This window comes from Myotis davidii, unplaced genomic scaffold (assembly GCF_000327345.1).
Source record: "Myotis davidii unplaced genomic scaffold, ASM32734v1 scaffold59, whole genome shotgun sequence".
Taxonomy (NCBI): domain Eukaryota; kingdom Metazoa; phylum Chordata; class Mammalia; order Chiroptera; family Vespertilionidae; genus Myotis; species Myotis davidii.
In genome coordinates, this window is record NW_006293001.1 from 3213896 (window position 1) to 3236214 (window position 22319).

General features: G+C 36.6%; 1 protein-coding gene across 1 annotated transcript in view; it reads right to left on the bottom strand.

The window, feature by feature from the left end:
* KCNH7 (potassium voltage-gated channel subfamily H member 7) overlaps positions 1 to 22319 on the bottom strand; it is a 400430-nt gene that overhangs the window by 7729 nt on the left and 370382 nt on the right. Inside the window, exons 12-15 of the mRNA XM_006766560.2 lie at positions 19557 to 19762; positions 16544 to 16640; positions 10221 to 10484; positions 4974 to 5145 (exon numbers count right to left, since the gene is read on the bottom strand). Of these exons, the coding sequence (XP_006766623.1) occupies positions 4974 to 5145; positions 10221 to 10484; positions 16544 to 16640; positions 19557 to 19762 (739 nt within the window). The remainder of the gene's footprint in view (positions 1 to 4973; positions 5146 to 10220; positions 10485 to 16543; positions 16641 to 19556; positions 19763 to 22319) is intronic.

The following is a 22319-nucleotide window of genomic DNA, read 5'->3' on the forward strand; positions in this document are numbered from 1 at the left end:
TCCCCACCTGACTGCTCTGTCCAAATCTTTCTTGTCCATTCATTCTCAGATCATTCTCAATGCAGCAGAAAACCTGCTCTGACCATTCATTTAATTAAGTCTGCCAATGGTTTCCTATTGTTCTCAGGATAAAGGTGAAAATCCTGACTAAGGCCTGAATTGTTTTCAATTGTCAATTGAGGGGTTATTTTAAAGCAAATAGATGAACCTGGTGAAAGGGAGAAAGAGAGTGAAGAGGGAGTGTGGGAAAGAGAGGCTTTGTAATGATTTCCATGTGAGGACAGCCTGGGACCCCTGTCTCCAACCTCCGCCAACCTCATCTCCTTCCATCCTTTCTTTCACTTTATGGTTGGAACGCATCATTATTCCCCAACTTGTACACTATTTTAAGTCTCTGGGGTGTTACTTGGACTGCTCTGTGTCCAAGTAGAGAAGTAGAGTTCTTTATCTCTCCTCTTGGTACCTCTTGAAAAACCCTCTGCCTTATGCCCTAAAAAAAAGAGAGGAGAAGAATGTAGATTGGTTTGGCTCAGTAGATAGAGTGTCGGCCTGTGTCCCAGGTTCGATTCCAGAGAAAGAGAGGAGAAGCTTCTTGGAGAGGAGGAGCTTTTTGGGAGAGAAGGCAACAGATAAATTGCTCTGGGCCTTCTGCAAGGGGTAGAATCATTACTAAATCTTTACTCTCTAGGGCCTCCCCACTCAAAGTGTGGCCAAAGCTGGGAGCTAGTTAAAATGTGAATCTCCAGAACTACTGACGTAGAAACTGCATTTTAACAGGATTCCCAGGTGTTTTACCTGCACATTCAATTTTGAGAAGCACTGCTTTAGGATCAATTGTTAATGATTTCCCTATCATCTGAAGGACTAATATGTAAGTATGTAAGAACATTTCTTATATGAACCTTTACTGCAAATACAGTTTAATTGGCCATTAAAGCAGAAAAGCAGCAGCAGCAAGGACAATTGAAGATAGAACAGTAAGTTTGCTTTCATTGCATTATGTACTTAATATGTGCATTTGGATGAGACAAATGGGGGTAGAAATTCACGGTTCTACGTTTGAACAGGATGCTGGAGCTAAGTGGGATACATCCAACTCTAGAAATTGCCCCAGGATTCTCACCTCACAAAGTTAAAGACCAAATTGGGTTGCCCTCTGCAAAATTGTTTTTGCCTTCCAGAGTAAAGTGGAGGAAAGAGGCTGTTGGAGACGGCAGGACAGTAAAAATGTAATATTTTGGGTTTTATGTTTTAGGTTTCAAAGGGGCTAAGCTGAGTTAGGCAATGAAGTATTTGTGAAAATATTCAGAAATAGAAAGAAGTTGGTCAAAGGAAAAGAAATATGTCTAAGGACATACAGGTGCTGGGAATATGTCAAAACAGATTTAATTGTTCTTTGGCTGTGGAAAAGTTTCTAATAATAACAATAATAGTAGTAATAATAATAATAATTCTAGTAATTATTCTAGAAAATAATAATTATTATTACTAATGGCAGTTGCAAACCAAATGGATCCTAGCTATATTATCCTTAAAATTTTATACTTTTAGCCCTGAGATATATTAAAAACAAATGTTTTCAATAATCTTTGACAATTCTAACTGCAACGATTGGTACACATGATAAGGCAACAAAGGTAACCTATCAACTTTAGATCTGAAGAAAGGTCAAATCAAGAAACACAATTACATGTAAAGTAGGAGAATAAACTAGACAAACATCAATAATAGAACTGAACATTATTGTTAATCAAATTTTGCCTAAGAGCAAGTACTGCACCGTTTATGTTGTATAACAAATATAGTTTGCACATGTACTGTCTTAGTCTTTACAATGGCATTGCAGATAGAGTCAAAGAAAGAAACTGTGAAGAGATTTACATGATTTGACCCAGTCACCCTGTAAGCAAAGTAGAAGAGTTATTACTTTAGGATAACTTAATTACAAGTACTTTGCAAATATTGTGCTAAAGAACTCACTGTCATTCATTCTTTCATTCACTCACTTTTTTATGTGCTAAACAAATTGAATATATACTTGTCTTGGCAGTAAAGAAATGGGCAGTTATTTTCTCTCAGTCACAAGAATAGAAGTTCAAGTTCAGGCCACACACATCAATTCTGTATTTTATGGTATATAGTCTTATATATTTTATAGGTAAAATATCAAAGTGGCTTGGCACATATATAGCAGGGAGAGGAAAAACACAAATGTATTAAGTACCTAAATATGCTTCTCTACCCAATAATAATTATTACGATAAGTTCTTATACTTTAATTAGGAATTACTGACTCTAAGTAAATGATAATCTGTTTTAATTTTCTCAGGTATGTTTCAATTTACAAAACTTTAATTTGACACTTGGGAATGATATACGGACCTCAGCACCAGGCAATTTTAAAATCAATTCAATTTTATGCTAATGTATATGTATGTGCACACACAATTTGATGTATTTACTATATTGTTTGAGGTTATTTGATTCTCTCATAAAAATTTTAAAAAGCAATACAAGCAGTAAACAGAATGGATAAAACACACAAGAAATACTAATCAGATAGTAAGTAAGCAAGTAACATATATAGCAGAGGCAAAACTTAGAGGATGTTTTAAGTATAGTTAATGTATAAATAAGTAACAATTAGACATGGGCAGAATTCATAAATGTATTAAATACAGACAGTAGGCAAGTAACCTGTGAGACATGCCAAAAATAGAACAGAAATATGATGTAGCAAATCAGAGTGTAGCTGATACATAGAAAAAGATGGAAAGAACAAATTATTTTCATGTCACCTCTGGGCAGACACTTCCACCCCCAAATTTGATCACCCATTGGTGATGCAAAGTATAGGTTCATTCTGGATCCACATATGCTTTGCCTACAAAAGGACTATAAACAGTTTGCTGTTTAGCAGGCTAATCACATGTAAGACACTTGGCCTTATATCCCTGTGATAGAGCAAGCGTGTGTCATGGGCACAGGGGATTTTTTTTTGTATGTCTGTGGAACCCTTTGTGCAAACTTCAACTGTGGGCCTAGTAACCACACCATCAGCAGAGAAGGCTGATGCAACAGATGGGAACATTGGGTAAATCAGGATCCAGGTACTGTGCTTGCACTTCATAGAAATATGTTAATTACTGCATCTGGCTCTTCTCATCTCTCATTGTGTTTTAGTAAATCCTGTTGTTATGGACAGTTCGACAGAGATGAGCAGAGCGAGGACGATGGGCCAGGGGCAGAAACTCACCAGGGCAGAAAGCCGTGGATGCCTAGCAAGGAGCAGAACTGGAAAACAAGACCCTCGGCCCCAGAATAACCTTTCCTCCCCAGCGTATTGCTGGCCATGCAGTTTGGACCCCCTGACTGTTCAGATAGCTAGTCAGGAGGTTTAGAGTCCAGCCTGTTATCTTCCTCCCTTCAGATCATATCTAGGCCTTGGTTGTAGTTCAGCTGCAGGCCCAGAAAAGCAGCAAAACCAGACAAGTGATGCCCGGGCTGCCTCAGGACCAGCTACACTGACTAATGACCCCCTGCCCTGGCACCGACCACTCAGTGGAGAGCCTGAAAGAGCACACCTGGAAAGCTGATGAATATTTTACCGAGCCCCGCCCCTGAGGCCTCCCTTAAGATTTCCACCTGCAAAAGAGAGTTACATATGCTCAGGATGAAGGGCCTGGGGCTTACTCTCCTCTAGGGGAGCATGCCTGTGCCATCCTTCCCCTTTTTTCTTCTAAGGCAGGGATGGGGGAACTTTTTTCTGCTAAGAGCCATTTTGATATTTATAACAACAATCTTAGGGCCTAGGCCATACAAAATTATCAACTTAAAAATTAGCCCGCTATATTTGGTCAAACATTTAATGAACTCCCTCCTAATGCCTTGGCAGGGCCAAACCAAATTATTTCACAGGCCTTATGCTGCCCGAGGGTGGGACAATCCCCACCCCTGTAACCAGGGGAGCAATGGGCAGTGGTATCTGGTCCTGGTCTAACCCCTGAACCTGTGTCCAAGGCCCTCTTTCCTCTGACTGCTCAGTGAGCCACAGCAGCCCAGCCTAGTCTCTCCTGCTACTCCTCCTACGCCCTTCCTTGTTTCACTGAGTATATTTTTGCTGTGGCCAATAAATTCTTACTTTGCTACACTTTGTCTTTTGATTGAAACCTTTCCTTCAAGATGCCAAGAAACAAGGTCTCCTCATCTCCCTGCTAACACTGTGTTTGACTCATGAAGTTTTTCATTTGTGACCCCTAGAATACCTTGCCTGGTGATGTACCTGGGGTCTACCTTTAAATCAGTATAAAGTCCCACATGAACCACAACTACAGTAGCTATATCATACTCATTCATTCATTTTTTTATGAGTCTTATTGACCAGTTTAATTTAAAAAAAATCAATTTAGATTTGTGTTAAAGAGTTCCATCCTTCCCAAAACCTAAGTTAAATCCTCATTTTAAAAAGGTATAGATCAAAGATTGAAGAAAATAATGGAGAGGATATGGGCTTCAACTCTGTGAGATTTTCAATTCAATCACATTTTAAACAAGTTGACTAAATAACTAAATGTTTAAAGAATTTTGTTGATGCTTTTAAAAAATGTCATAACACATACTAAATTATCAGAAACAACCAAAAAGTATAAAAGAAGGATTAAAAGAGGAAGGGTATTTGTCAATAAGCTAGCTAAATATAAAACATTTCCTTAGGCAGTTGGTGTGGGTGATATACTAGTTTTATGGCAAGTAACGAAAAAGGATTTATGCTGCCCAGAGTTTGGAGTATTCTAAATAAATGCTCTTTGAAACACAGATGAATAATTCTGTCAACTTCTAGTCTTATTTTAAATCACTAAGTGTAGAAGAAAAATATGAGATTGTGGCACAAGGAATTTGCTACTTACAAGGAGTAAAGCTAGACCCAACTAAGGGCTCGGTCTATATCCCCTTAGCCCTGACATTGCTTATACCTGTTGAGTTGTTCTTGCAGCAAATCCAACCTTTGCTCCACTTCCCCACAAGTGAGGTCACTTTCGGTTTCAGAGATCCCCCAGGCAGTTTGCTGCGGTGCTGAGTGACTACTAGACTCATCGGCCTGAGTCTGGGCATTTCCTTGCTCCCAGCTTCTTGTGTCAGAGATATCTGTGGGAAATAGCAAGATGGATGTCAACTTCTTTGTGTGCCCATTTGCATTGGTCATACAGACACCCACAAGACAAGCAAGGAGGGATCTTAAAGTTTAGCCCAAAGACAGAGACCCAGAGTGACTCAGGGTCCTCTCCAGGGACCACGACCAATTGCTAGCTCACCCTGACCCTGCTTGCCACCTCTCTCAACCATTTCCAGATGATTAAAAACAGGTAGCCACTTTTGAATCTTAAACACAACTTTGTCTTCTGTTTGTGCTAAGAGTAAACATGGATGGCAACCCACTGCTGATTAGAGAGCAGTGATTTTGTGATTTTATGTTGGGAAGAAACAGCACCATTTGTTTGTAATGCTTCACGCCTGGGTTTAAGATTTTAGGGCTCTTTCCCACAGGGCAGTTTGCATACTTCATGATTCAGAGTGAGCCCAAGAGAGGAGCCATGGCAAGAGCTGATATTCAGGGGGATTCCTTCAGGCCAACCCAACTCAAGGTCAAGCCAAGAAACAATGAGCCATAAATGATGGGGACATTAAGTAAAGGTCCTCTAGTCCCATGATACTCTTTCAAGTTTCTATTTCTCGGGGCTCCTTCTGCACTGTCCTTTAATAGTCACATCAACTTCCAATAGGTTTTCTGTGTCTCTTGTATTTAGAATATTTTTATGTTACTAAACTTGAACACATATGGCCAATCTGTTCATGTCCTCTTTTCAAATGTTCTGTGTGTCTGTTATGTGCCATTCTGCTGAATGCGGAGGAATTAAAGACAAAGAAGACACAGGCCCTGATCCTGAGAAATTCAGCTTATCAAAGTTTTGAGCATTTTTCATACAGAGATTCGTATTCTGAGCTTCTTTTAATTTACTGTTTCTCCTACAATCTGTATTTGCGAGTTGTCAATATCTAAGAACAAATAATATCATTTTCCTATTTTGTTTTGCTTTTGATGACTTGCTATGCTTTCTTACCCTCTACATTTTACATATTTTAGAGAAGGCTTAAAATGATTAAAAAGTTAGAAAACAGCCCAGCTGGTTTGGTTCAGTGGATAGAGCATCAGCCTGCGGACTGAAGGGTCCCAGGTTCAATTCCAGTCAGGGGCACATGCTCGGGTTGCAGGCTTGATCCCTAGTAGGGGGCATGCAGGAGGCAGCCGATCAATGATTCTCTCTCATCATTGATTTTTCTATCTCTTTCTCCCTTCCTATCTGAAATCAATAAAAATATATTTTTTTAAAAAGTAGAAAATAAAACTCATGAAAAAATACTTTTGGAATTGGGAGTTTATTTTTCAGGTAAAGAAAGGGCAACATTTCTTCCTCACTGGGAGAACTGGTAGGAAAAGATGATCTAAAGAGGTTTTTAATTATCACATTGCAACAGATTTGAATTAGAGGTAGTGATTTTGGCTTTATAGACTTTTTTTTTGACAGGGAACTTTGATTAAACTCTGCATAAGTTATGTCAAGTTAAGGAATTTATATCCTTGGCTGATTAAAAAATAGATGAAAAGTAACTGACTTGGTGAGGATTAGCTATAATTTTAGAAATAGGGAGCAGAATGTGTAGGACTTCTCGAAATCCCTTCTTTTGCTACAGTTTCTCCAAAGTACAGTCAGATAGCTCAAAAGCATGCCCTTTCTCCAAGTCACAGACAAAATTCCTATATTCGTTTTTTCATGGTTTTTCTATCACTATCCTTTTATTACTGAATACACAGAACTTTCTCTAATAAAGTGTCTACAATTTCCTACAATTTCTGCTTCAATTGGCTGAAGCTATAACAAAGGGATTAGCATACTCAAAGACAGCAGTGGAAAAATCTCAGGTTAGGGTTGTCTGTTCTATTGAAATAGCTAGCAGACCTCAGAGAGCATGCTGTGAATTCCAGAATGGTTTTTCATGATTAAAGCTTCCTTAGCCTATGGGATCCTGGTGTTTTTTGTTTGTTTGTTTTTAAAAGCAACAGTATATAATATACTGAACTCCACAAAATGAAAATAAGCATAAAAATATAAAATTCCTGCCCAGCTGGTGTGCTCGGTGGTTGAGTGTCAACCTATGAACCAGGAGGTCATGGTTTGATTCCTGGTCAGAGCACATGCATGGATTGTGGGCTAGATCCCCAATAGGGGGTGTGCAGAAGGCAGCCGATCAATGATTTTCTCTCATCATTGCTGTTTCTCTCTCCTCTCTCTCTCCCTTTCCCTTCCTCTCTGAAATCAATAAAAAAAAAATTTAAAAAATACAAAATTCCTGGAGTTTTAACTAATATATCAGCAAATTTTCAGTGAAAAGTATGACTTATTATTCACAGGCATGTCACATTTTAAATAAAAAACAAAGCTCCAATGTCCAACGGACTAGGTTTTCAATTTTGGAGCAGCAATGCCAAACAAACATTCAGAACACACATATTAATGGTCTGGAGATGTCAATATTTGTCCCTGTCTAGCTCCCTGCTAGCTGATTAATGTAGAAATTTTTTTAAAAAAGATAATAAGAACTGGTAGGATGAAGTTACATATTTTGCTCAAAGGTTTTGTGCTGAGAAAGTGTACGGAATTTCTGCTTATGCTTAATAGGTCTCTCATTCTTAAATCAGATATAATAAATTGATATTTAAAGAACAACAGTGGATCACATGGGATAAATGATGCAGGCTTATGTTTTTTCTTCAATGCTCAAAGGAAAAAAACCTGATCATGTTCATTTAGAAGACACGAATAAAATGTAAACTTAAATAGAGGCTTCCTTAACTATAACGTACTCTTTTATTAAAATTTAGATATGTATGGTGTGCCTGTTTTAGCAGCAATATGAAAAAAAAGTTCAAGAGGGAAATCCTGCTTAGGGTCTTAATAAAAATATCTTTCTAAATATAGCTCAAAAAAAAGTCTGCACTCGGTTGCCTTGGAAAATGTTGCTATAGTTGCAAGACACATTCCTGGAAATGGATAAACAGAAAGTAAACTTTCACTTTTCTCTGGATACACAATTTTCCTAGAGTCAACTTTTGACCTCAATCTAAGTACGATCAGAGTCTGTTTCTTTTTCTGCTTGTTTGTTTCTTTTTAGTTTTGCCTGAAAGGTGCTTTGCAGGACAAATGCCAGGAATGTGAGTGAGGGAAATTTCCTACGAATGAAAAATCTAAAAATTGTAGGGGGTAAGTGATTCAAATTGCAGCAGTTACAGGTGCACCCTACATGTTATTCAAATTTTCAAACATCCCTCATTACTTCACCTTAAATATTCATTAGGGAATGAAATTTGCAGTGGTTTAATAATTCTTTATTTGTTAATCATATTAATTAACCAGGTTAACTGTGTGTCACATTGATGTTATACTACATCAATTGTATTTATTCAATTGACATTCATATTTAGCTATGCAGTTTCAAAGTAGTTATTTACTATTTGAATAAAGATTGCATTATAAATTTTTGAAAATTAAAAATTTACAGATATTAAAATGATTTGTTGGAATACTATTTTATTGTTCATGTAGAATAATTAAAAATAATTGGAAGAAGTGGCAAAAAAAACCATAAGATGAAGGGCATGAAAATTCAGTCAGCAGAGGTATTATAAAGTTGAATAAAATCCCAAAAATATATCTTCAATAACTTGTCACTTGAGGATCAAAATCCAGTGGTAAAACTCAAAACATAGTTTTAAAAAAAAGTCAGGCCCACATTAGGCTGACTTTTGGAGATAGTAGAGATGGTTCATCAAGCTCTTCAGAACTTTTACTTCCACAATACAACCTTTTCCTCTTTTTAGCACTTCCCAAAATTCTTTTTCATAAATAACTAAAATGGGGCATTTGGTAATGACATCTAATATTCCATTCTTCCACTGTGATAAATGAGGTACTATTTTCACCCACTTCATCAAGATTTTAGATTGTCCAGAGAACATATTCTTAGCTTATTTCAATGAGGGGTCATGGCAAAAACTGATTTGATAAGATAGGGAAAGTAGCTGTGGAAAAATGTAAAGCCTAAGCATCCAGGATTCAATAAGACTTTTGTTGTCAAATATAGTCACTGCAAATAATGGTGACATGGATAGATAATATTTACTTTGTCCCATAATTTTGCTATCCTGCCAGTCTGAGAACATCCCATTTTTATTTTATTTCTTTTATATTCTTTTGACTTTTTTCTACGCCTTTGATTTTTTTTATATATGCAGGGATATATTCAATGATTAAAGGGTTAGAAAAATAAAACCTGTGAGAAAATACTAAACCAAATTGGGGACTGTATTTCAGAATAGATAATTTATGCTTGTTATCTTGTTAACAATGACAATTGATTAGTTATTTAGAAAATATTATTCCTACCTTAAAGATGTGCAAACTGAGTCTTAGTGGGTCTGTCAGTTACTTTTCCTAAGTCTTAATGGGAGCAAGTGACAGAGCTATAAATGGAACCCAGGTAATCTCAGCCACACCTATTCTCGCACCCACTTAATAGATAAATCTAACAGGATCTGTAGATATAGCTCTGGTTATTCTAAGCTGATTGTTCTTCCAAGTGATAGTTCTCAAGTTTTTCTGAATTTCCCATCCTTTAGCATCAAATTTACATTCGTTATTACCCTTCTCATGCATATTTTCTGCAGCAAAACCCATATATTTGGGTGTTTCTTTTGGTGAAGATGTTAAATAAATGTATTCAAATGAGTTGGATCAAGAGCATACTGTATTTAGAGGTATTTCCACTAATTTTCTCATTAATTCCCAGTAAAAAGAATCTTTGAGCACTTGTTGTAGTGTTATTGCATTGGCCTTTCATGCTATAAGCCATCAGGCTTCTCCATGTCATTACATTAAGTGTGACTGGTGATAAAGACACAACAAACAAAAAAACCTCTCCTGCTTGGGAATAATTACCACTATTTCAGAATGGTACAAACGATTTGTAGGTGATCTGAGATTTGAACTCTTTGCAAATATTTTATGAAATCGCAAAAAATGAGAGTAACATATGCTATTTGTGAAAAGTAGCCATTTTATGATGAGCACCAGAGAGAGAACCTGATTCCCGAGAAACTCGGTTACCTTTGCAAGAGTGACTTCTTTTATCTATGTGAATTCTTCCTGATGTGGGTACTACGTCTTTAAAATTGAGTCCAGTTGGTTTCCCTACGCCTGGCGGGGAATCTACTATTCCTGAGAAGAGAGGCTTTTGTTCATCGTCAATGGAGGAGATGAAAGATGAAGATCTGCTTTTTTTCTCTTCCGTGTGTTTTTTGGAACTCTGATAATTTCTTATGGTGTCTCCAGAATCTTCAGCATCATTTGTACTGTTTCCTTTCCCAAAATCTATCAAGGAAAGTTATTTTATAGAAGATAATTAAATATGACACTCTATGAATATTACACTACTTATACACCAACGATCTTTTCAATAGTGATGTTCTTTGAATAACTTAATTTCTATAAAATCACCAGAAAAGTTGTTCTTTCTCTTTTTTTTCTGTTAAAAAAGTAGCTAATTATGTAGACTTTTTCTTAATTTGGGGAATATTAGATTATTCTAATGAAATACATGATTCATTTTAAAATTAAAAGAGTATCTGGAAAGTAATAATATTTTATTTCAGGGAAAAATAACACTGTAAGATAACTTGCAGGCTTATGCCTGCTCAACAGTTACTTGTATTCTTGAAATCTGGTGCATTATCTCTTAAGGAAATAAAAAGGGAGGAGAAATGCATCCCAATTCTAAAATATCAGCACTAGGCAGCTTGTTGTTTGTTTTTAAATTCCACACCCTGGCATCTGTAGAGACCTTCATACATTGCAAAGGTGTAAACTGGAAGCTCCTTGTGCTAAAGGCTGGCAGCTGAATTTCAACTGCAGGCATCAATGTAATGGCTTTGGAATTCTGGAGTTTGTTTGTGTAGCATGTTGCAAAGAACATAAAGCTAAATACAGTAATTAAGGTGGGTTTACCAATTACAGTATAGCCAGTAGTGCCTATTAACTGTTTTATGCAGAAATATCAGGATAATTTCAGCCCTTAAGTTTGTGTTAGAATGTACGTCAGCAAGAACACTCAAAGAGACAAATACCAGAGGTTGTTTCCATTTGTTTCCTGCGGAGACAGTATAATTCTCCATTTGGTTACTGCTAATAACTAACCAACATACTATATCACTTTCTAGAGAAATGGCTGAGGCAGTGTCTCCATCTATGCTCTGATTGGTTGTGCTTACTTCGATTGTTATAGAAGGCAAAAAAAAACACATAAAAACAACAACCAAAAAACTAATTTAAGGCCACTCCAGAGACACTTCCAATTGTTTTTTCAAATTCCCATATGAAGTATAAATTAGAGATTTTTTCTTTATTTAAAAAATCATAATTTAAAATATGAGAAGCCAGAAAGCAACCCAGTGTAAAAATGGATAGAGTTAAAAAGTCGGCCTCATGTAAACTTGTTATTAAGGAGTCAGTGTTCTGTCAATTAAAGTTAATATAACAAAAGGGGGTAGCTCCATTTATTGTCCTGAAGAATTCACACTTGCTCAGTGACTTCATTTTTGCTGAGAAGACCACAGACCTTTCCGAGCTCAAGCACTGTAGACATCATTGATCACTCAGTGTCACTTAAGTTTCTCTACTCAGCCACTAATCTAATTGTTGTAAGTATTTCGATCAGCTCTTCCTGCACAAACCCTCTTTCCTCCAGAGTCACTGACACAGCCTCTTCCAGCTTCTGGTCTTCATTCTGGTCATTTCTTCCTGTTTACTTTGGTTGTTCACTCCTCCCCTCCTGAAAATTTGATCAGCATTCCCCACTTTATGAATATATAATTTTGTTCCTCAAGAAATAAGAGTTTCCAATTTTAGGTTGATAGTTGTTTTTTTTTTAAAAAAGTAAAAGCTTCACTTTTCTAAATTATCCTCATATCTGCCAAGTGAATTGCATCTGTTTGCTGCTGCTAAGTAAACCTTTGTGCAGTGTGACCACCAGGGGCGTTTGAATGAGCTTTTCTTTTAAACACCTTCAGGGTATCCTTTCTGGCAGAATCAAATGCAAACTGACTTAACCATTCATTCATTTGGCTCTAAGTATGAAAATGCTAACGTTAATATTTGTGTTGAATTGTAGCTTAAAAATATTGAATCACTCTGCCTCTTTGGCTTGAGAGGTCTTGGAAGGCCTCTGTAGATTTTTAAATCCTCACACATCACCAGTAAAATGTCCTTGTTGGACTTGCTACATGAACCTCAGTCTTTATTTACAAATTTATGGTCTAATTTTGGATGCTTAGGGACAAATTCATCAGTTAACATATATTGTTAAATTAAATTGTAATTTGCTGACTTCCACTCAGGTTAAGTATTCACAGAATGTGGTGAGTGAAGGATTATTATTTATTTCTAAAGTGAAATGAAGATTACTTCATGTTCTTGGTATCTAAATCCTTTAGCAAAAATTCCATGTAAAAGCAGGATCATGAAAGAAGAAGAAATCGTTTGATATCTTTGAATTGTTCCAATACTTAAGGAGAATTCCTCCATCTTTATTTCCATGCTCCTTGCCACCTGACAGTCAGCCAGCTGCCTCCCAGAACGCAGGCCATCTGAATGGTTTCTTTGATGCAGCTTGTCTGCAACAACAATTTTCTATTCCCTACTAAATAAATCACAGCTTCATCTTCTATGATCTACAATGAAAGTGGAAATGACAATCTATTTGTGGGTTAAAAATAGAAACTGCTCAGGCTGAGGCTGGAGGTTGGCTGATGGAATACATGAAATTGGGCTGAAATGCATTCTAATGAGCTTCCAGGTACCTCGCCTGTTTCATTTCTGCCTTTTTTTTAGTTAAAGTAAATTATTTGATGGCTATTAAATAGTATTAGGTACCACTTTTTTCTTAATGCTATTTTTATTCTACTTAGAAATATTGTTCTGAGGGCATTGATCTGAAAGTGTTTAACATTTTCCTCTTTGCTAGCAGTGAGATTGTCTAATCACTATTACCATCATTTTGAAAAAAAAAATTGCCTGTTTAGTTAAGCCTGAAAGTTGCTTTCTGATTCAGATGACTGAAAACTATTTTTAAAACCTTTTGTTTCTGCAGGCTGACAATTCATCTTCCTTTTCCTCGTAGGACACAATTCTAAAGCGTTTTGTGATTGGCCCTGCGGTGTCTCTCTGTGTTCAGAATGACTTGAACAGCACGGAAAAGGAGTGTCCAGATGGAATCTTTCTCTCAGATTAATTACCATTTTACTTGTCAGAACTAACAGGTAGATCAACTTCTGGACAAGGGGAGACATTTCATGCACTCTCTCAGCATCTGAATGTTAGATTTCTTACTGGTAGCAATTTTTCAAAAAGCTGAGCATTTCCAGGAAGATGCATTTTAAAAATTGATTTCATTGGAAAATTGACCTCTAAAATATATTATTTCCTTAGATTTACTATCTTAAAAATAGAAATAAAGACACACTTATAAACTAGTATTGCTGAAATGGATGAGAGACAGTCACTATTTGTTATTAAAGAAGATATTCCAGAGAGGCCAACTTTCATAGAAGTTATTTTATTTTGGAGAAACACTTTCGAAGCGTACTGACTTTCGGATGACCCTGTGAAATCATTAATCACTAAGCTACTATTACAAAGAGAGAAAGTTTATTGCTAAATAAATGAAGTGCCAGGTGCGATGAGCTCAAGATATTTCCACTCTCATATTTTGGGACATTACATGTCTTCAGTTGAAATATATAGACGTGCCTGCCAATTTTAATAAAAATTATATGGGTAGGAAAGTGAGAAAACTGCAGCCTTTCTCCCCTACTGTTATGATGTGTAAATAATATATCTTAAAATGGGTTCCTGTTTTCAAGGCGATGTGTGGTACCATCTAAGTCCAGTGGAAAAAGGATGGTGAACATTTTGTTTTACTTTAATTTCCACTCCTTTGGTTGGCATGGACACATCATTAACAGTATTTTGATTATTTTTCCTTGTTTCTTGGATCTGTTGCATTGCTGTTCTCATTGGCTTATTCTCTGACAAATGGTTATTGATTCCCTAAATCAATCGTTAGTACTAACTTTGATACTAAATTTTCTGTCCCTAGAAAGAGTTGAGCAGACTATTTCAAATGTTTGGTCACAAAAATGCTATTGGTAAAAATGTGTGTGTGTGTGTGTGTGTGTGTGTTTGTAGCTCATGTGCCATTATACAGGGTGGAGCATACATTTTGTTGTATTAATATATTATCTATGTTATAAAATATGAAAAATATAAAAATTTAAAACCAATATTCCCCATAACCCAATTGGTCATAATGGCACACTCTGAGATACGCACAATCTAATCTAACTTAGTAGACTCCTTAGAGAATATTTTCAACATGTTCTTACTGGATATACCTCGTTTACTTCTATTCTACCCAATCATATTATCAATGCTCATGTCCACTCAATAGGTCATTGAAGATTCATTTTTATTCTTCATTATCTGTAACAATAGCTTTTTATTTCTATCTCAAGAACTATAGCACCTCCTGGTACAATGACCCTAGTCAAATTAGGGAGGTCCTGGGCACCTCCATGCCAGAATTTTAGGAAGGAAAGAGAGAACTACTAGATGATACCTTCAAAAAATACAAGGTGTCTGCCCTGGCCAGGTGGCTCAGTTGGTTGGAGTGTCCTCCTGTACACCAACATTTTGCACATTCAATTGCTGGTCAGGGCACGAATGGGTGGCAACTGATTGATGTTTCTCATAGCAATGTTTCTCTCTATCTCATTCTCTCTGTCTCCCTCTCCCTTCTTCTCTGAAAACAACAAAAATATATTTTAAAAAAAACCATATTTTCAGATGAAGATTAAAAGAAATACAAGGGGTCCTCCTCAAATTGAGAACTAAACTGATGGCTCTTTCCTGTCAGGAAATGGAATTATTTTTCCAAAAGAAATGCTAAGCTCCCGAGGACAAACCACTGTCATCAACAAATTCATTTTAAGAGAGAAGTGATTCAATATGTTAAGCTTCTATTTGTTCAAGGTTCTCTTTATACCTATTCTTTTAAAATATATCCTTTTAAATGTAAGCTCCTCAGCATCATGTGCTAGGCAAGATGGGAAGGGGGTGGGGAGAGATGAGGATTGAAGCCCAAAGAGTTTCAGTGCCTAGTTGAGTAGGTATGTAGTGAGGTAATGCTGTGCAGTTGATTGAATGGTAGTGCCATTGAAAGACATAGCAACTGATGGAGAGACAGGTTTCCAGGGGGACGTTGTGAGTTCAGTTTAGGAACTCTTGAGTTTGAGCTGCCTTTGAGATCTCAAGTGGATCGTTTAATAAGCAGTTGGGTATACTAGTATGAGATTGAAGCTTAAATGGTCTGGGATTAAATATGCACACTTCCTATGTGAGACTATCATAAAACTGTAAGCATAAACTTAGAATAAGAAGAGAAGAGGGCCTAGGACGATGCCTTGAGAAACTCTAGTAACTAATGGCCGAGTTTAAAAGATAATAATTTTATGACTATCTTCAAAGAATTACTGAGAGTAGGAGGAAAACAGGAAGAGTGCAGAGTCACAGATGCCAAGAGAGAAATACACAAGAAGAAGAAGAGAATTAGTTTACAGTGATTCTGCTGAGAGGCCAAATGAGGTGAAGACTGGAATGTGTGATGGATCAGCATAAGGTAAGAGTGGAGGCTTCTTCGAGAAAGCCTTCTCCCATCTGCCCAGGCACAATTAGAAGTATCCTCATTTGGCTTCCCACGGAGGTTTGCTTACTCTGGTTACAGCACCTAGTATTTATATTTGAAATAATAGCGGGTTTATCATCTCTCTTCTTCGGGAGGACAAGGGTTGTTTTATACCATTTGTTTCTCAGAGATGGAGTAGCTCTTTAAAAATATGAAATGTTAAATGTATGTTTGTTGTATTTATGAGTGAAACATAAAGAGTAGTTAAAAGGACAGAAAATTCTAGAGAGGACAAAGAATGGCAAGTACCTCAGAGAATACCATCTTCATGCATGTCCTGCATGTGTGAGGACTAAGCACTGAGCCTGTGAGAAGACTCTTCTCTCCAGAACACTCTGCTCAGAATTCTGAGGCATAGTTATTCAGCTGTTATTAATTGGCGTCCTTTAAAAAAATCTATGCTATTTCTCTATTTGTGATGTCCTTGTAGCTATCAGATGGCTTTGTTGAATGACATTGCTGACAGCTGTCAATCAGGAACCATATCATTAGCTACTGAATAAGAGCAAAGGATTTGCCTTCCTAAAACCTGAATAAAGTGTCCCCTTGACATCAGAATTATAATGAGCAATTAAGTAAAAAGAGCTAATAACCACATGCTCTACAATTCAACTTTATAAATAGAATGAATTACCTGTCTCTCCACTATCAAATGATAATTTCCTTCTTCGTAGTTTACAGTTGTCTCCTTCTGAGTCATTCATGGACTGTGATCGTAGTAAGAGATCAGCCTTTGTTAATAGCACATGAAGATAAAATGGAAGATTATTCAATTTAAATAATGTATTATCAGTAAACTCTTTATTATTTCATAATTTCATATGATTTCAACCACCGTGAGACTTAATTATTAGACTTAAAATAAAGAGACATGATGCTTTGCTTAATGGTTATCTCTAAATTATAAAGTAGACTGATAGAATAATTCTAATCATTTCCCATTTTCCATAATATGCAAAATTATAGTTTTAGAAGTTATTTATCAGAAATGTTTGGGGATGATGTTGACAACATTTAGAGGCTATGTTCTTTCATGTGGAATGTATTTTATGTAACTTTGTAAAGTTAAAATAAAACTAACAATTTTTAAAATCCTTGCAGAATGTGTATTATTTCAGAGAAAAAAGAGAGTGAACTAATTATAATTAGCTGTGATGTTTAAACTGCATGGTAATGATTAGAAGGTGGTATAGTTACACAATGGAATACTACTCAGCCATAAAAGCAGAAAATCTTACCCTTTTTGATAGCATGGATGGACCTGAACAGCATTATGCTAAGTAAAATAAGCCAGTCAGAGAAAGATAAGTACTATATGATTTCACTTATATGTGAAATCTAGTACCCTAGTGACCTTAAAAGTAAAACTAAAAAGTTTTTGCACAGAAAAGAAATTCATCAAGAAAGTGAAAAAACAAAACAAAACACTAACCCACTGAATAGAGAACATATTCTCCAATGATACATTGTACAAGGGGGTAATAGCCAAAATTTATAAAGAACTCATACAAATCAATACCAAGAAAACAAACAATCCAATTATAAATTGGGCAGAGGACCTGAAAAGACAATTCTCCAAAGGGGACATACTGATAACTAATACATATATGCTCAATGTCACTAATTGTCAGAAAAATGCAAATTAAAGCTATGAGATATCACCTCATATTTTTCAGCATAGCCATCATCAATAAATCAATAAACAAATGTTGACAAGGATTGAAGAAAATTGAACCCTTGTGCACTATTGGTAGGATTGCAAATTCGTGTAGCAACTATAGAAAGAGTATGGAGGTTCCTCAAAAGACTAAAAATAAAGTGCCTTATGACCCAGAAATTATACTTCTGGGTTATATGTTCGAAGAAATCCAAAACACTAATTGGAAAACATATGCACCCCTACTTTCATTGCAGTGTGATTCACAAGGGTCAAGATATGGAAGCAACCCAAATGCCCATAAATGGACAAATGGATAAAGAAGTGGTGAGTCCAGATGGTGTGGCTCAATGGTTGAGCATCTACCCATGCACTAGGAGGACACTGGTTCAATTCCCAGTCAGGGCACATGCCCAGGCTTCAGGCTCAATCCCTAGCAAGGGGCATGCAGGATGCAGCAGATCAATGTTGATGTTTCTCTCTCATTGTTGTTTCTATCTCTCCCTCTTTCTCTCTAACTTTCTCCCTCTATCTCTCCCTTTCTCTCTAAAATCAATAAAAACATATTTTTTTTTTAAAAAAGAAGTGGTGGTACATATATACAATGGAATGTTACTTGGCCATAAAAAAGAATCTTACTATTTGGGACAATATGGATGAACTTAGAGGGTATTATGCTAAAGAAAATAAGCCAGTCAGAGAAAGACAAATACCATATAATTTCTCTTATATGTAGAACCTAAAGAACTAAATAAACAAACTGAATAGAAACAGACTCAGATATAGAGAACAAACTGAGGGTTGCTAGATGAGAGGAGGGTTGGGTATTCCAGTGAAAAAGGTGAAGGGAGCTAGAAGTACAAAATAGTGAAAAAGGAAAAGGGATGCAATGTACAGTATAAGAAATAGGAATATTGTGATAACTATGCATGGTGCCAGGTGGGTACTAGAATTATCAGGAGGACACTTTGTAAATTGTATAATTGTCTAAACATTATGCTGTACACCTGAAACTAATAATAAAATAATATTGAATGTCAACTGTAAATAAAACAAATTTAAGTCTCTCACAGTACATGGGAATGACTGTAACTCCAGGAAGAATTAAATCTGCCATCTTTTACCTAGCTACTTACTTGAGGATCTTTATTTGCAGAGAGTATATAGTTAGCATTAAGATACATTGGCAAATTTCAAAAGCCCAAAATTTTATTTCTGACCAAAAAAATATTTAGAATTGGAGTTTGGATTACAGGATTTTTTTGGAGGGGGGAGGGTGGAGGAATAATCTAATAATAAATGTGGGCTGCTACATAAGTTCTATATTCTTAAAACAGTGGTAGATCATAAGGATGTATGTTCATAGTGGAGGAGAGTGAGAGATATAAGGGCTACATTCTCAAAACTCATTTAAAAAGATTTTATCTAAAATCACTGAAAATATTTTTATTAGACTATATGCTATCCATTCTGAAGTACTAATTTTGATGCAGGTATAAACCTGATTAATTTTTACCTATGTCATTTGGAAATTGTGTTAAATATGGATATAAAGCAGAATAAGTTTACCTTTTTTTATTATTAAAAAGGCATTACTAACCAATGTCTGGTATAAAAAATACCTGAGAGAATATTTAACCTCTGTATAAGATAAATTTGGTTAGGGAATTTTCAATACTCTAGAATCACCCATTTCTTACACATAGTTGTCCAATATAAGCCAAGGTTATATCAAGTATGCCACCTAAGAGCTCCTAAGAGGTAAGATTTAATTGACTACTTAGAGTTACTTAATATATTTGAAAGTAATTAGACTAAATTCATTCCCTATAATTTAGAAATTCAATATTAAGTAGGCTTTTTCTTCCAAATATTCAGAATTGGTAGTTTTGTTGCAATATTTTGCTTGACCTTTCAGAGGTATTTGAGCAATCCAACAAAAAAATAAAATGTCAAAAGTATAAGAAATAAGCAAACAGTTCCCATATACCTTTGCACTCTCATGTCTTAGGTTGAAAGTCAACTCTAGGTTTGTGAGAAAGTGATCAGAAAACTCAGGATACATATCCAGAACCTCTAACAAGTCTTCTCTCTGGATCTTATGCAAATCACAGTATGTTAGAGCTCTTACATCTGCGTTAGACTTTCCAGGTTTGGCATAAAGATGAACCATTTCTCCAAATATATCGTTTTTCCCTTTAAAAAAGAAAAAAGAAAATGAATTAAAGAAATCTGAATTGAATATTTTTTTTTTTTTTGTACAAGTAGAAGGGAACCACTGACTAATCTCTGAACTAAAAAGCCTATATAATAAAGAGGTAATATGCAAATTGACCATCACTTCAATACACAAGATGGCTTTCCCCTGTGGTCAAAGATGGTCAGCACAAGATGGCCAGCAGGGGAGGACAGTTGGGAGGGACCAAGCTTGGAAGGGAAGGCAATTGGGGGCAATCAGGCCTTTAGAGGAGTGCAGTTAGGGGAGATCAGGCCAGTAGGGGAGGGAAGTTGGGGGCAACCAGGCTGGCAAGGGCAGTTAGGGGTGACTGGGCCAGCAGGGGAGGACAGTTAGGGGCAACCAGGCCTACAGGGGAGGGCAGTTGGGGGGCGATCAGGCCCGCAGGGGAGGGCAGTGGGGAAGGACAAGGCCTGCAGAGGAGGGCAGTTAGGGGTGACCAGGCCAGCAGAGGAGCAGTTAGGCATCAACCAGGCTGGCAGGGGAGTGGTTAGGGGGTGATCAGGCTGGCAGGCAGAAGCGGTTAGGGGCAATCAGGCAGGCAGGCAAGTGGTTGGGAGCCAGCAGTCCTGGATTGTGATATGGATGTACAACTGCTGTTTTAGGCCTGATCCAGTCTAAACCGGCAGTTGGACATCCCTCGAGGGGTCCTAGATTGGAGAGGGTGCAGGCTGGGCTAAGGGACATCGCCCCCCAGTGCACGAATTTCATGCACTGGGCCTCTAGTTTCAAATATAAAACCCATGGCCAACAGACTCTTGAGTAGTCACCTCATAGTAAATACTTAGTTTGTTTGCTGAGTAGAATTTGCCTTTTAGTGCACTGGTCCTAGTATAAACCCAACTACTTTCTTGTTTTGATTCTTTGGCTAAACAACTAGAAAGCAGCAAATATGGCCTTACTCTGCTATCGCCCACATTGCTAAAAAAAAAAGGGCCTTGTCATATAGGTGTGGTCTAATTTTGTCAATGCAGAAATATGAGAAAGGCTATGTGTGTCAGACTCATGAACTTTCTATCTCAGGGTGGTCTCTGCAGGAGATGCTAAGCATGGGGTTATGGTGGAACACTTTCCCACTTAGAGAACTAGGGGTACAATTTGAACATATTCTGTTTCCTTTAGTAACCAATTTTGTATTTGTCTTTAATGAATTTATCCCATTGTTTAATAATCTAGTTATATTTTCTCAACATACACATTCATACTTTCTTATCACATGGCCTTTATTCTAAAAGTGTGTCCTTGCAGTCTTTTCAAACCTGGGGTTAATTTAGTGTCTGGCTTCCGATGGGCCTTCCCCATCCCCTCTGGCTGGCTGAACAGTGAGGATGATAATGACAGCAGCAACAAATGCTCATTAAAGACTAAGTAGGTGCCAGGCACTGTGTCAATGCTTAGGTGCATTATTTAATTTAATACCCTAAATAACCTCATAAAGAAATTGCTAATTCTTATCCAAATTTTATGAATATGTAAAGAGCATTAAATAGTTCAACTGATTAGGTCAAGGTGACCTACTTAGATGGGTAACAAGAGGGAGAGAGTAACTATGAATAAATCCCATGCATTTTGACTCCAGTCAAAATCTTTACACACCACTTGTGTTTAAATTCCCTCCAATATTTTCCCTGAATGTCGTGGCCACTCAGATTTTTCTGTCTGAATGTCAAGACACTTAAAAAAAATTGTGCCTGTCGAATATGTACTAAATAACTCTTGATAGATTATTGATTACGTGTAAATTATTGATTACATGACTTTTAAAGATCATCAATAAGTGTAAAATAGTACTTGCTTGCAAATATCCTGGTTTCTTTTCATATTTAGAAAAAAACCTTCCTGGATCTGTTAACTTTATTTTTCTTAAATATAATTGTATTGTATTCAGAGAGGAAGAGAGAGGGAGAGATAGAAACATCAATGATGAGAGAGAATCATTGATCAGCTGCCTTCTGCACACCCCACACTGGGTAATTAAGCGCACAACCCTAGCATGTGCCCTGATTGGGAATCAAACTGTGACCTCCTCTTTCATAGATTGATGTTCAACCACTGAGCCATGGCAGCTGGGCTGTTAACTTCATTTTTGTTAGACAAGTTCATATATACCATGGAAACCATCAAAGACTTTGAAACAATAAAGTTCTAAATATTAAAAATATGCTGTAGTGTTCTTACCTTAAATGTGAATTGAGTGGGAAGAAATCAGATCCCATATCTTTATAATAAAAATTGATATTAGAGCAAATACATTAACTTTAAATAATGCTTAGCTTTTAAAAAATAGAATTAATAATCACAACTTGTGAAGACTTCAGGTGGATTTGGAGACAGAAAAGGAGACTATCTTCATATTCTTTACAGTTTTGGTACTTAAGTATAGGTATTATCAAAGAAAATCCCAGAACTAAATTCAACCTGGGCTTTGTATTTTAATTAGTTTATATGACTGTGAATGAGCGAAAAGTAAGCCAGCCAGCATATATACCTTAGCTATGTTCACCCTGACTTAATATA